Source organism: Carassius carassius, chromosome 49, assembly GCF_963082965.1.
Source record: "Carassius carassius chromosome 49, fCarCar2.1, whole genome shotgun sequence".
Classification (NCBI taxonomy): Eukaryota; Metazoa; Chordata; class Actinopteri; order Cypriniformes; family Cyprinidae; genus Carassius; species Carassius carassius.
The window spans coordinates 10760468-10775128 of record NC_081803.1 but is presented as its reverse complement, the minus strand read 5'-3'; the positions used below and the strand labels follow the sequence as shown (position 1 = coordinate 10775128).

Here is a 14661-nt window from a genome sequence, read left to right as displayed (position 1 = left end):
CAAATTGCACTGCCACAGGTGTTCAGTCGTTTTGACTCAAAAATACCTTCATACACCTGGGGTGGCCAATCTAATTTCAGGGGGGGACTTGACATTACTGTGGAAATACTGTATTGTTTAAAAAAAACAAAAACAAAAAACACAAGCTTGTATCTGAGTTATTATGATCCCTTTTGACTTTCAAATCAAAGACCACTCACAATATTAACAACAGCTTAACAACACTTAAATTAATTCCTTGCTCGGAGCACCAGGAGGGTCAAACAGAGCAAAAATGCTCACAAATCACTACATGAGCCATAATCTAATCTTTCTGTGCATAGACAAAGTGCTTCAGCTGGATTTCAGATTGACCTGTGGTTTCCAGAATGCTTTTATGGACCATAATACATCGGTGGCTGCGGAGTGAGATGGTCATTAATGATGTTGACCTGGCTGGAGAGCCCTGCTGCTGCTTCAAACTCAAGCCTTTGCTCTCTGTGCAGCCACTAAAGAAAATAGTCTGTTATAATTGGTGCCGCCACATCATACTTTTCCTGTCCAAAGTAATGGGAAGAAAGCAAGGAAGGAGGAGTGGCGTGAGAAAGAGAGGCATGGAGGTTAATTATAAGCTGCATGCTGTAGATGGAGGGCCTGATCGATGCTTTAGAGTGACATGATGCTTTCATAGGTGTTTGTCTGCTGTTTGTATGCATGCACAAATCTGGTTCTTCAAATCGGAGATATCAAATTACACTTTTAACAGGGAATGATTAGGTTGAAATGCTTGTAACATTTGGTAAACAATAGTGAATTGAAACATACACTGGATTAAATGAGTTATGAGAATTGTAGCTTACCGCCATCTCATTATTCGAGATGCATTTGTTTCAGATTTCCGCTTAATTGTGTTTGTTGATTAAATTATCATAAATTGCATTTATGAATCCAAACCAGAGCCATCACCAGGCACTGCTGCTTCAGGAGAAAACAAATCGTATTGTCTGTGCACATTTAGCTTTCTCATTCACACACACTTTTCTATTCCTTCAGAGACATTTTAGTACCCAGGAGCTTATCATCACTTGAACTGTCTGGGGCTTTTCATTTTCTTCAAGCATGCCCTGATGTTCACTGTGACATTAGCCTCGAGCTGCATGTGCTTTTCAAGCTGATCTATGACCATCCGAAGGTGTTTCCATGTTATGTTAATAGTCTGTTGCTTTTCCATTACACAGTCCATTTGTCTAGCGTTGTTGTTTATGTGTAAACATCACTGGGAATATAGTAGTGTTCTACCGCTGATGATAGCTGGATATTAGATTAGTCTGTTGAAAAATGAGTGCCAAATGTCTCGCAAAACATTCCAAATGAATCTGGATTTCAAGTAATGATGTAATTAAATTGTGATGCCTGATAAGATGCCTTTTTATAGCTAATATGTAATATCCAAACACATTTTCACAACATAATACACTGAATCAACATTTCTTGGCATGTTGGAATTTCATTTTTCCATGAGCCGCTGCTAATGTCCTGTTCAGTCATTCAGTCAGTCACATGAAGTGTAAAATGAAACTGAGGCCAAGCTTTAAGGAGGTGCAGCCTTGTGCTGGCATGACATTTCATCGAATTGAATTTAAAGCAGGACAAGACACCTCTAGAATACGAAACAAAAAATTAAGAGAGGTGCAAGGGTGAGGGGCAGATCTCATATCTAAGAATGACCTCTCAAATAATATGCTTCAATATGTCAAGGGTTGTGAAAAAGAAGAAGATTGTACATATTGTAAGAACAGAAATCCAAGATAAATGTCTAGCCTCGACATAAATGTTAGATGTATCATATGTTCTACAGAACAAAGCTAAATAAGGAGTATTTGAAATATAACTATCAAACAAAACCAATCAAACAATATATAATTGAATCAAGCATTTACTTTAATAGTAATACTAAAATAGTTTGTTTTGTTTTGGGCTTTGCTTAGATTTTTTTTTGTTTTGTCTGTGGTTTATTTTGTTTGTTTTGTATCATTTTATTTTGGGCTTTAGATTTGTCTTTTGTTTATTTTGTTTCTGGCATTACTCTGCTTAGATTTTTTATTTATTTTCGACTTTGCTGTATTTATTTATTTTTATTTTTTTGGCTTTGCTATGCCTTTTATTTTGTTTCTGGTTTTACTTTTGATTCCATTTTTTTTTGGCTTTGCTTTGATTGTCGACTTTAGTGTACCTCCAGTTTATTGTTTATGCCGAAATATTTGTTGACAATTATGTTATTACTTGTAAAGTCAAATAATAATGATGCAGTGACAAAAAAAAAAAAAGAAAATAGTGCATTTCTTTGCTTTACAAAAATGTAGCAAATTAATTACTTCTGTGAACTCCAGGAAACCAATCAACTGCTTGAACACGCAAGCTAAATCTAAATTCATGCCACATGTCTTTTCATTTGAAAGATACATTGAGTGAGAAGCAAAACTAACAGGCAGAGATAGCTTATCTGTAATACATGTTGTGACCAGTCACTGAGGAGGTGGGGGAAAATGACTTCTTTAACAGCAATTCAGAGAGCTATCCTTTGTGTGTGTTCAGTCTCCTACTAACCTCATAGAATTGTTTGATTAAGAGTTTCTACAGAAATATGAGGAAAAACATACAAACACAAGACCACGGGATTGTGCAGCTGTTTCATAGGCTTAGCTGGCTTATATATCTGTAACATCACAAGAATTCAAGCTCTGATAGAAAGGTTGTCAGGTAATGCTCTGTCGCACAATCACGTCCACGACACATAAAATATCTAACATAAATATTCAGCAATTCTGTCATTTGCTTGCTTAAGAAGGCTTCTTACAGATGGCACAGGATTGAATTTATGCAAATAGCAACATCACTGTTTGTCTTTGTACCCATTTAAACCATAAATGAGTCTTATCCACTCAAAGCTTTAAAACATGGTTTATGTATACATACATTAAATGAAGAAATTGAAAAGACGAAAAATCTATTCAAGCTGAACATATTCAACAAAAACAGGCACTGTATAGTTTGGTATTTAATGATTTAATGTTTAAGACAAGAATACTACAAGTGTAAATGTAACTTTTGTCACACTGGCAAGCTCTTTCACAATTTCTTCCACAGCTAATTAACAAACCACATCATTTCCTGCCAAATGAGGCTGGAGGCGAGCAATGCCTTTTCAAATGTGATCCAGAGTAACATGTCAGCATCTGAGTAATGTAGGCCTTGCTGTATTTATAATGCACTTCTCCCCTTTTCCCAGTAATGAGTAGCATAGAAAGGGCACAGCATGCCTGCTCTTCTATTAAAACAAATGAAAGATCCATTTATGACACTGAATAGTCAAAACCTCCTTTTCCTGCTCCATTTCTGCCTGGCAGTAATGTAAGAGGAGGGTAAGTGGAGGATGTAAAAGCAAAGGTAGAGCCTGTCATTCATTAGCCTGCTGTACTATTCAAGACAAACCATGATTTTAAGCCTTAATGAAAAGGCACACTAACTTGAGTGACCAGTAGGTTTATGTAACATTTCATATAATTTCTTTTCAACTAATTATTATTATTATCTTGACATAGTAAGCATATTATGAAATGTGTGTTTTATTATTTATTTACAGCTTCTTGAATCATACTGTTGTATAGTTTTGTTTAGCTCCACAGCTGCAGGAGTTTCATTACATTGACATTGTCATTTTCTGCCTGCAATAAAAGCTATATAACAGAGCTCAAAACAACCATTAATGAAACACACATGAAATGTAAAGAAAAAAGAAAAAGACAAAATATTATGACTCATTTGCCTTGTCTTCTTAAAATGGAAATCATATTTTTTAACAGTATGTAAACATTTATTGGACTTGAAGTAGACATTATGCATTTAAGACATGTAAAAATATGCATAATGAACAAAATATGTATGCGATCTTAAACAGAGCTGGAATATTTTGTGAAAGATCAAAAGATCTAGTTGACTGGGGCACAACAAATTGACAACATCCTGCAAGTGTGTATCTTTGAGAAGGGGGCTGTGAGGGTGGCTCGGTGAGATTTGTGAGGTCCTCTGACAGATTTGGAGCCGCAGCAGTCACAGTTAGCGCAGCTGAGAGTGGACACCTCAGGGCCGGACAATAAATAAGCATGTTCATCGTCTGTGACAGAAAAGCACCGGATAGTCACATCCTGGCCTGGCTACATCCTCCAACCCGATCTCTGGGAATGATTCGTAGCTCCGAGCCATGTTTCAGGAACACGTTTCCTGTAGAATCAGAGAGATCTAATATATTGCAAACTGCCTTTTTTTTTTTTAAAGCAGGTTATTGCAGCACAAAAAAAAGTGTTACTTTTACTCTTAGCAGCACAATCTGAAATGCGTCAAACATAACATATTAAAACACCACAAATAGGTCATATCTAAAACAATTTCAAAGCACTGGGAATAAAAGAAAGTTAATATCTTTTTGTTTTGCTTTTGGGCATAACATGTTCCCTACTTCGACGAAGTGAATAATTAGATGCTGGAGCGACAGTCAAGTATATTTGCATTTAAACATTGCATGGGAGACCCGGTCTCTTTGCAGCACTAAGATGATAAATTATTGGCCGTGATGTTGAAATCATATACTTTATGTGTGCATCCCATGGCAAATCAGATGTTATATTAAACTCCAAGCAGTTTAAGAGTGAAGACTTTGCTGATTACTTGTCCCGAAATGACTGGATATGGAAAAGAGGGATGTGATCATCTCTCCTAGCACTAATAACCATATCCATGGTCTTAGCTCCACTCATTACTGAGTCCAAGGTCAGGTAATGATCCCATTAGAAGCTCAGTGATTGTTAGATCATCTGAATTTTTTTTTTACAGAAGTTATAAAAGGGGCAGATGTAAATCTAAGCTGTTTATACTGAAGACAAAAGGTACAGGGGATAAAAGTCACCAGCTAGAATTAAACACAGAGACCCTCTTCACCTTTTGCTCTCCTACTCATATAGCAGCTATTTACAATAAGCCAAAGTGGGCACTGGACATGCATATCAGCCAGAGCATAAAGTAACTGACATTGCCCAATTGTGTCAAAAGCTCAACAAAAACAATGTTAGTGTCCATTTTGGGACTGTTATTAAATGCTTTATGCCATTATTCTTAATCTCAATCAGAGCATTGTCAGCTGATCTGTTCACAATAAAGCCATGTTGTGATGGAGCAATCTTGGTGACTGTATCCTCCAGAATGGTATCACTAACGATTCCTCCGTACACTTTCCCAGTTGATGAATGAAATCTGGCAGTAATCTGCAGGAAAACAGGGTTTTGAATTTTATTTTGTTTTGAATAGTTTTAACTATATCCTCACTCCATTGAAATTTTTTATATTGAATGCATGTGTTAAAGATAACACATAGTACAGGTGCCAGTTCTTCATGAAAGGTCTTTAAGACCCACAGAGGGATTTAAAATAAGGTCCAATAGCTTACGCTGCATTCACTTTGCAGAGTCTAGCTAACTTATACTCAGAGAAGGTATTCAACCATCTGACAGCTTACAGACGACATCTTCCTCTGAGGGAGAAGTGTGGATGACAATTGCAGCTTGCTGGTAGTTACATTCAATGCTGCTAAGGTAATAATCCAAGAGTAGTAAGCGCATCAGGTTTGGCCACTGCTGAAGAAGGTGGTGGAAAGTAGAGCACAGCAGCAATGATACAACTTAACCCTTGAGTAAGACGACTGGGTCGTAACCAGATTCACAAAGCTTCATGTGCAACATCCTCTAAATGAGCCAGTTGTTTCCGTGTAATGTTGTTACAGACATACATTGTAACTCCTCCTCTCCCGCTGCCCTCATGATCCCGCCCATATAGTGTATATCCAGGAAAATGAATCTGGAATATCAACAGTTAACCAAGTCTCTGATACACTGTTCGATTAAAGCTAAACTATAGCAAATAAAGGTCTTTTTGGTGATTGGTACAGCTTTTCTCTCATCAGAACTCCTCAAATGATACCAAAGCACTTGTATATTAACAAGATTGTATATAAGCATAACCATGACTCACTTAGTTCCCTCTGATACAAGTAAATCACTCAGAATAGGAAGCGAAATCTATTCAGGCGTCTGCGCTATATATAGTATGTGATTGTATAACTTGTTGAAGGTACATGTCTCCATAATACAAACCTGCTGCGTATTCGGGTCAGGCTGGACATATTGCTACTATAAAACTAATGAATCACAGCGCACTTGACATTTAGGTCTCAACCCATGACATGTATGAAAAATTACAGGCCATTTTCACGTAATTAGATGCAGCACGGCACTCAGGGAGGAAAACACTGACAGAACGCCATTGGGGCAGTTTATAATGGATTACAGAGAGAGCTCCAGCATTAAATGACAAGTAAAGCAGGATGGAAAACATCTGTAAAGAAACATTTAGTCAGGGGAATAAACCCACAACAATGGGGAATTGTATAATTGAAGCACATCATCTATATTCATTAGGTAATATGTGAAATTCAAATGCAAAGCCTACTGAAGGAGTCTCAGGAAATCATTAGATCTCTCAAAAGGTCTCCAGGTGGATACACATGAACAATATGAGGCAGTAAACGGAAGGATCCATTCATTTGCATGCAAGTGATTATGAAGGATAGGTAGGAAAACTGCAGCCATGCAACTAAACTGTGAGAGAATGCTGCAGAGAAAAGGGATTTTAAAAAAACATAGAAGGTGGACTAAAGCACTAACAAACCAAAAAACATGAACACAAATCTCACTGTTTCCAGTCCTGTGTGACATCTCGATATATCTAAATAATTTATGGCTGACAAAATCACATTTATTACAGCCAGATGCTGCTGCAGAGGGCAGCCCTGATCAAGTGAAGGAGTGTCACCGACCTGCTGTCTGCGCTGGGTTGATTCCGATGCCATCTGCACAAAAAATAAATCACAAAGAACATCAGCATTAGCATCGCAATGTGAATACATACACAAAACAATCATTCTTAAAGACAATCAATGAATTAGACAGATGGGCAAGAGCACAGAGAAACTGTTAACGCACTGAAATGCTGAACTATCACAATTTAAACAATCTCATTTACAATAACTCTCCTGTGCTGTGAATGGTGATTTATGTCTTCATTCTGTTTATGATTTTTTTTTTTTTTTCTAATCACTAATGACACAGCACAGCCCCTGTATCTACCTCTATAACTATGTAATTACAGAAATCAGTTCATTTTGCGTGAATTCATTAAGTGAAGGATTCAGCAGATGTTTTGTCTGATTCACAAAAAACAACTAAAGATTCAGTTGTTTGCAATTTGAGCTGATGTGTGGTTGTTTTTTATTTTAGTGCAGTTGACAAAAACCCAAACCAATGAAGATGCTAAGGTGATGTAAGAATCTGCCAGGATGTTACTCTGTGGTTGCTAGGGTGTTCTGGTGGTTGTTAGGTGTTTGTTTTGTAAGTTTGGCTGCTTTGAAAAGTAACAGCAAATTTAAATACTTTGGTTTAAAGAACTGATTATCAACAATGGAGCTGGAGCCCACTAGGGGGCATCAGCAAACTTCCAAGGGGCCCCAAGATCACTCAAACTAAAAATCAAGATTTTCTTCTCTGAATAAAAGAGGTTTCCCAAGGTCTGGGAAAACCTGATTATTTTAGTTTAATTAGTCAAAAAAGGTGAGAACTACTGGTTTAAGGATTTGATCAAATAATAATAATAATATAAACAACTTACCATTTGTAATGATGGCACTGGTGGCTGCTGGCACTTTAAACTTTAAAAGGAATAAAAACAAACATGTTTTATTGTTCAATCCATCAAATACATCCCATAAACAGCCCTGCACAGTCTCTCTGTCAGGCAAGGATAAGAAAAAAATCAACTCGAGTCTGTGTTTGCGTCAGCTGATTTAAAGAGTCTGTCCTAGAGAACAGAAGCCTTCAAACGTGTGAAGAAAGAACTCTCTGGGCTGAGCTTAGAAGAAAACTGTCACTGTCACAAAGAGCCACTGAAAACAAAAAACAGGCAAATTGGTTCTGAAGGGGCTTTGAAAAACTGCCCGGATGACCTGAAGGCATTTCTACACCCTAGAACAGCATAAAACTGATGGGGACCAAGAAGCCAGGCTAGCACCAGAATTAGTGACTAGAATTAGCAAAATCAAGTGTTTATATTAGATAAAAATGCATATATAATTCATGGACTACAGAGTTCATTCAGTTTCTAATTCTCCTTCGCCTACTTTTTGTCAGTCTGTTTTGTCAGGAGGAAAAGAGACAACAAAAACAATGAAAGATAGCACAACCATAACCTGAAGCGGGATTACAAAAATTGGAGGGTGAAAAAAGCTGAAATTAAGCCTGTGCATTTTTTTTTTAAAAAGGCACTTATTCTTTCTGGCTTCCACTTGATGCATTACATCTTCCTATTATGAGGTTGGCAGATTTGACATTTCATTATGTCAAAAAGGAGCAACAACCCAAGCTAATCTGCAACAGCATCCTGTCATGCTCTACGTCTGCGTGCCTTGAATACAGCCGTGAAACAGACCAAGACAGCCCACAGGAAATCAAGAGGGTTCTGTCAAATCTGACCCTAATTTCAAAATATTTATGGCTAATCATGTGTAAAATCCTATAATTGAACACAATGATATCAGCCATTATTTGTGTTTTTTTTTATTATGGTATCAGCTATGATATCAGGCCTTACTTGTTCTAGTTTCAAAAAATCTAGTAGTTGACTAAATAGGTTTTTAAATGGCCAACACTGATACAGCAAAATTGAAAGAAAGAAATCGAATATATTATATACATCTAAATATAATGTTATGGCTGCAACTGAGATACACAAAATTTATAAAATATAACAAATCCTTTTACACAACATTTACTCAAAATTCACCTTAACAAAATGAAAACAATGCTTACAATCCAATAACAAATCTACTGGCTATTAATATACAAAACTATCAATATTAAAACAAAGTTTTAGGAATATTATAATACTTTACAATATTTGTTTACTGTTGTCTAATGAATAGCAACAACTGAATAGTAGTAATGAATAGTAATAAAATACTAATCAAACTTGTATGCCATTTTCTACTTAATAATAATTTATAAAATCAAGTCATAAATATTCATATTGATTATCAGCAAAAATGACTGTTGTATTCTCATTAATCAAATTCTTGTAGTCTAAGTAAAATTGGCCCTAGAGTTTGATTGGGACTGCTAGCCAACTGTATTATCTGATTCTGAATGGATCCGGTTCTGATTTTAATACGAGAGGCTGCAGACACAGAGAAAAGTCTGAGTGTGTTTCAAAAGAGCTCAGAGAGACTCAAAAAGACACAACTGCTATAGGATATAATTGAGCTAAAGTTCAAGATCCATGTCAGTGTAATTAATTATTGATCGTATAGAATTAATTAAGCAAATCAGTAATACTCCAACCACTGTAGAGAATTTGTTATCTTCAGTCAGAAGCACCTGAACTTGGCAAATGCTTAGTGCTACATTTCAGCAGATCTCTGAAAAATGCATTTCACTCACCTCTTCTGCTGCAAATTTCAAAACTGCTGTGAACGGCGTGCTCTCAGGTACACTTAATCTGAAATATAATTATGCTAATGAATCTTGGTGCACAGTAACACACACACAATGAGAACTACCCTGTGTAGAAAGCATTAGTGAATGTTTTATCTCAGTATACCCATCAGTGTTGTATCAGGGGTTTTATGCATAATAGTAACCCTAGAATGTGATGAAACAAGAGTTTAAAAGGTTTTAATAACTGGACTGAGATGTAAAAGAATTTTGTCAACGGCAAAAATATTTTAATTCAGTATACACATTATCACACTGGTCAGAATTGTGACTGACCAAAAAACATACACTTTTCTATAAAAATTTCTAAAATTCATTACTGATTATTTCAACTTCAAGAGATTACGGATGACACATTTGAATATTTTTATGTCTGAAAAAACTTTGGGATTAAATGGGTTAAGAAATATGCTTTTCAAATGATTCTTAACCAGCCACTCAATGAGATCAAAGATATTTGCAAAAACTTGACGGGTGACCGGAAGCATTGCAGGTGCTCTGAGCGGAGCTGGTAAATCAGCCTGTCTGAATGGCCCTTGACAGACCACTCTCACCCACACAGAATGTTTGTCTGCCTCAAATCAGACAAAGTATTACATCCATAGATTACCACTCACGCTCTGACCACAGCACTATTACACTGATTGTAATCAACATGGCATAGAGATGAAGAACACTGTTCCAGTGTTTTTTTCTCTCTCTCTCTCTCATGCATTGAGACAGAAATCTTCACTTCAACTTCAGCAGCACTTGCATACACACCACACCACATGTTGCAGTTTCATGGTTATCTATGTTCTGAAGGCTTTGACAGGTGGGTTTGTCCATTTACCACTCCCATTATTTCATTATGGATAATGCCTAATCTGAATATTTAATCCTAGGGTTTCAGAAAAATTGTAATACAATAAAAATGTCTTCATGTACTATAATTAATCAACATGGGGAAGTATGCTGATATCTAGCAGTTAAAATTGACACATTTACATCTCACATTTTTCTGCTGACAGCTGTGCTAAAACTAGACATTAATACTAGAAGTGGCACTTTAATACCTCAGTTATTTATTAATTACTCAACAAATGAATGAATGAATGAAATCAAGAGAAGAAGCTTGACAGCTGGGTCACATAATAATAAATGCTCTTGCTGAATCAATAAAATCAACCAAAACAAGGCTAATATAACCGTTATAAAAATGAATATTAATATTTAGTGTGTGTCATGTGTTGAATGATGTGTCACTCACACTTTATATGGTAATCGAGGGTCCGACGTCAGCGTGATTTTAAACGTTACTTTCGACCTAATGCAGAAAGAGACACATATTCACGGAGTTTATTTGGAAATACCATACATCATATCACTAAAATAAAGTTTTGTTATATTATAAATGGTTTACTTACATTTTACTGACTTGTATAACAGGACAGCACACTATTTACACCGACACGGAAGAAGCAAGGACCCGCTGTAACACGTCACCTTTTCGATGGACCTCGTTCTTTATTTTTTCCCTTTTAATGATCTAATGTTACATTTAATCGATTCGATCATATTTATGTATTTTATAGAATTAAATATATATGTATATATGATAAGCAGATAAAACAGAAAATGTTGCGGCTTGTGCATTTCAGTCAGGCACGTTTCAAGCTGACTGGAGTGGGTAATATTACCGTAAAGTGTGTTGTTGATGCAGCTGAGCTTTTAAGAGCGTGTAAAACGAAGGGAAACGGTGAGGAGTTACATATACAAAGGTTCAAAAAGTAATTTGACACTTTAAAGGTGTTAAAGGAGTTAAAGGTGTGCTTGTGTTATAGGTTGTTGTCTATATAGGAAAAAATGAACCTTTAGAAAATACAGTCAGCACTATTTTATTGTTAAATCTATTTTATTTTCTGTTCATTTTAAAGAACAGAATATTTTTGACATTGGACATTTTGGACACACATACACTTGTTTTTTTAGATAATAATTGACCAAACATGTCTAATAGATATTATGACAAAAGCAGCATTGTTTGATTCTGTAATTTGTGCTTTTAGAATGGAAAGGTTTGGAATTTAGAATACTTTTTTAAGACAGTTTATTTTCAATTGAATTGAATTTAATTATATTAGGTCTATGTACCCTGTTTTAAAATAATTACCATCGTACCTTGTCATTCAAAGATTTTGACTTAACATCAATTATAAATAAAGAGGAACTGGAATAGAAGCACAAAGCAATTATTTAAAACAATTGCATTCATTTTGTTCATACCCATTTTTGTATATGTTATGAAAGTTAATTCACAGCTGCTCTGTGAAGCCTAGTGTTGTATTACACTCTTTTTGAATGCATTATTTATTAGCAGATGTTCAAAGGAGTCAATAAGCATATTAATTCTTCTTCTTATTTATATATATATCTCTCCAGTGCAGATGGCTGAACCAATGAGCCACAGGTTCAAAATAAGCTAGAATACCCAGGATCAACACAGATGTAAATAGGCCTGCATGTTATACTTACACTATATTTCATATGCAAAAAGCCCACTCAGGCCCAATTAGGAATCGGGGGTGGACTGGTGTTGAACAATTGATAAATCATATTTTAAATACACATTTGCCATAATCTTCTGCCCAGAGGTGTATTTTCTGGCTTGTCTCAGAGTGAAGCTTATAACGTGCTGGTGGCTGCTGGATTTAAGGAGGGCTGTAAGCTAACTTGAGTCTCATGAGTCATCCTCATAAAGCCAGCCCTGCTTGTTGGCACCACAGGGCACACGGCCAACAACTTCCCTAGAGGTACATGTGGGTGTTAAAGAAAACAGACTTCTCAGTGTGACTCGAAACCCAAATTCATTAGACGCTGACAGTTTTGAGTCCATTTCGTTTTTTTCACAGGCTTAATGAAACCACTTAGAAAAATTGAAAAGTTGTTCTTCTGAATACAAACCAGAGAATAGCTCTTCTACGGTGTTAATGAAACTGAATAAAGTTGTTTTGTATCAAATTCAAGCTACTGAGACTGCTAATCTTTTATTTCCAAACTGCACACAGAGTTAGGAGCCATGACACCTTTAAAACACAAACATTCAATTATGGATACTAAGCCTTCAGCAGACATGTACACAGAAAAACCTTTGAACAAAAGCCTGTTCCTTTGACAAACATCTCCTGAAGGAATTTCCTGACTCTGTCGTCTAATCCAAGTCCTGTGCTGAAGCCCACTGTGAGTCATTTGTGGTGACAAGCAGCTGTGCGGTTCTCGTGGTGATGAGGATGAGATGCAAAAATCATTGCTTATACTGTCAGATGAACTTTTTTGTTGAGAAAATCTAACAAATAATTCAGCTGTGGCAACAGATAATAGTAAACAACATGAAATTATATCAGGATTATTTGCCTTTAAGGAGCCAGAACTGTTAAAAGAAATTCAAATAGCTACTTATTTACTCAATTTTAATGTATCTTTTTAATGTATCTGTTAATTGGTTTTAAATGTATTTTTTTCTTTATTTTTAGTGTAGAAAAAGTCATATTTTTTGACTGGTTACTTACAAAATATGAAGCAACAATATATGCAACAAAAATGATTTGCACTGACTTATGTCAGTCAATAGGGATTGTGAATAATATAATATTATATTATATAATAAACTATAAATATGACGATACAGATGTCTTTACATCTACAAAAAAATAATCAACAGGAAATATTAGAAATAATACTTTGGATTGAAGTTTACAAAGACAAGCATTTTTTTGCTGTCCATGGTTCTGAAAACGGAACTGTATAATCTAAAGCAAAAGACCTGAAGAACTTGTGTCAATATTATGAAATCAATGTAGCCTTACAGGAAATATATAGAGAAACCAGTTAATTAATTAAACCTCAAGCAGGGACTGTTCAGGTTTTTAGCATTCTTAAACTAAACAACTTTTTCCCCTCCCCAATCATTCAATTGATTTCAACAAGTGAACAAAAGTGAGATATCCAAGCAGTGAAATTTGCAATATGTGATTTAAAATGAGTCATATTTTTGGAGGATGAGGAATCTTTGTTTGCTTTGTTTCTAAAAATAAAACCTTTCACACCTACATGTTTGGTCCTTCTGTACCGTGATTTCATAGCCATTATGTTTGCATTTACTAGAACATTTTCATAGGCAACCATAGGACTTTATCATATCCATTTCCTCTTTCATTGTCTTGAGTGTGAGACCTCACCTTTGCTATAAATAACACACAGAGTCAGTTTGTGATTCCTTGGGGCTCAACAGCAGAATCTGCATGGCTATTTCAGGCAGAACTGGGTTGTTTTCAGGAGGAAGGAGGATTTGGACAGGTTTAGAACATCTGCTGGCTCTTGATAAGGGCAAAGGATTGTGGCATTCTCAGTGCAGTGGAACAGACATGCATTAAGGAAGCCCCGGACTGTCCTCAGGGATATGAGCTCCTAAATATCTCTACTTGCTCTTGTGCACAACGTTTCTTGTCTGTCCTTGATATAACAACAAAATACAGTGGACATCCATAGTGTTATGGAATTCAGTAGTTCAGTTGTAAAGTTTAAATAACAACGTTAAAATTGAAAATTTTATAATAGAAAATGGTGGCCAGGTCAAAACCAACAATTGTCTTTTCCACATCTAAATATTTTTTCTGACTGTGCAATTCTTAGTTCATTCTGGCTCTACTATCTACAATTTAGATGTATTTTGGCTGTATTTGAAAGGTGAAATAGGTATTTCAAAAGGTTAAATGTTTCATTTAAGCCTAGAGAAGAGACAAATGAGCCATTTGAACATTTAAAAAACTTGACACTTTTTTCAGTGACTGTGACTGTTCAGTGACTTTTCCGTGATTGTTTTTAGTAAGTAATTGACTGATTCAACATATTCGTTCAAAAACAATTAATTCGAGAATGAAACAAGTGTCTAAATGAATGAATTGTTGAATCATTTACTAAGTCAATTTAAACACACATATTTATTAAGGAATGAAACACCACTACTGTGAACATTTTCACAGACTGTAATAAT

The 14661-nt window shown here is 35.7% G+C and overlaps 1 protein-coding gene across 1 annotated transcript; it reads right to left on the bottom strand.

The window, feature by feature from the left end:
* Window positions 1-3611: 3611 nt before the first annotated feature.
* LOC132132414 (ubiquitin-fold modifier 1) lies at window positions 3612-11135 on the bottom strand. The gene is made up of 6 exons (XM_059544778.1): window positions 11036-11135; window positions 10879-10935; window positions 9576-9633; window positions 7753-7792; window positions 6905-6937; window positions 3612-4260 (listed from the first exon to the last, which is right to left on the bottom strand). Coding segments are annotated over exons 1-6 (273 nt in total). The 5' UTR covers window positions 11038-11135; the 3' UTR covers window positions 3612-4177.
* Between the last annotated feature and the right edge of the window lie 3526 nt (window positions 11136-14661).

Bases quoted from the DNA above. Each gene is read 5' to 3' on its own strand.
- LOC132132414 (XM_059544778.1), bottom strand. The intron at 7,793-9,575 runs GTGAGTGAAATG...TTCCTTTTAAAG, and splicing joins TGAAATTTGCAGCAGAAGAG to TTTAAAGTGCCAGCAGCCAC. The intron at 6,938-7,752 runs GTAAGTTGTTTA...TTTTTTGTGCAG, and splicing joins CAGTGCCATCATTACAAATG to ATGGCATCGGAATCAACCCA.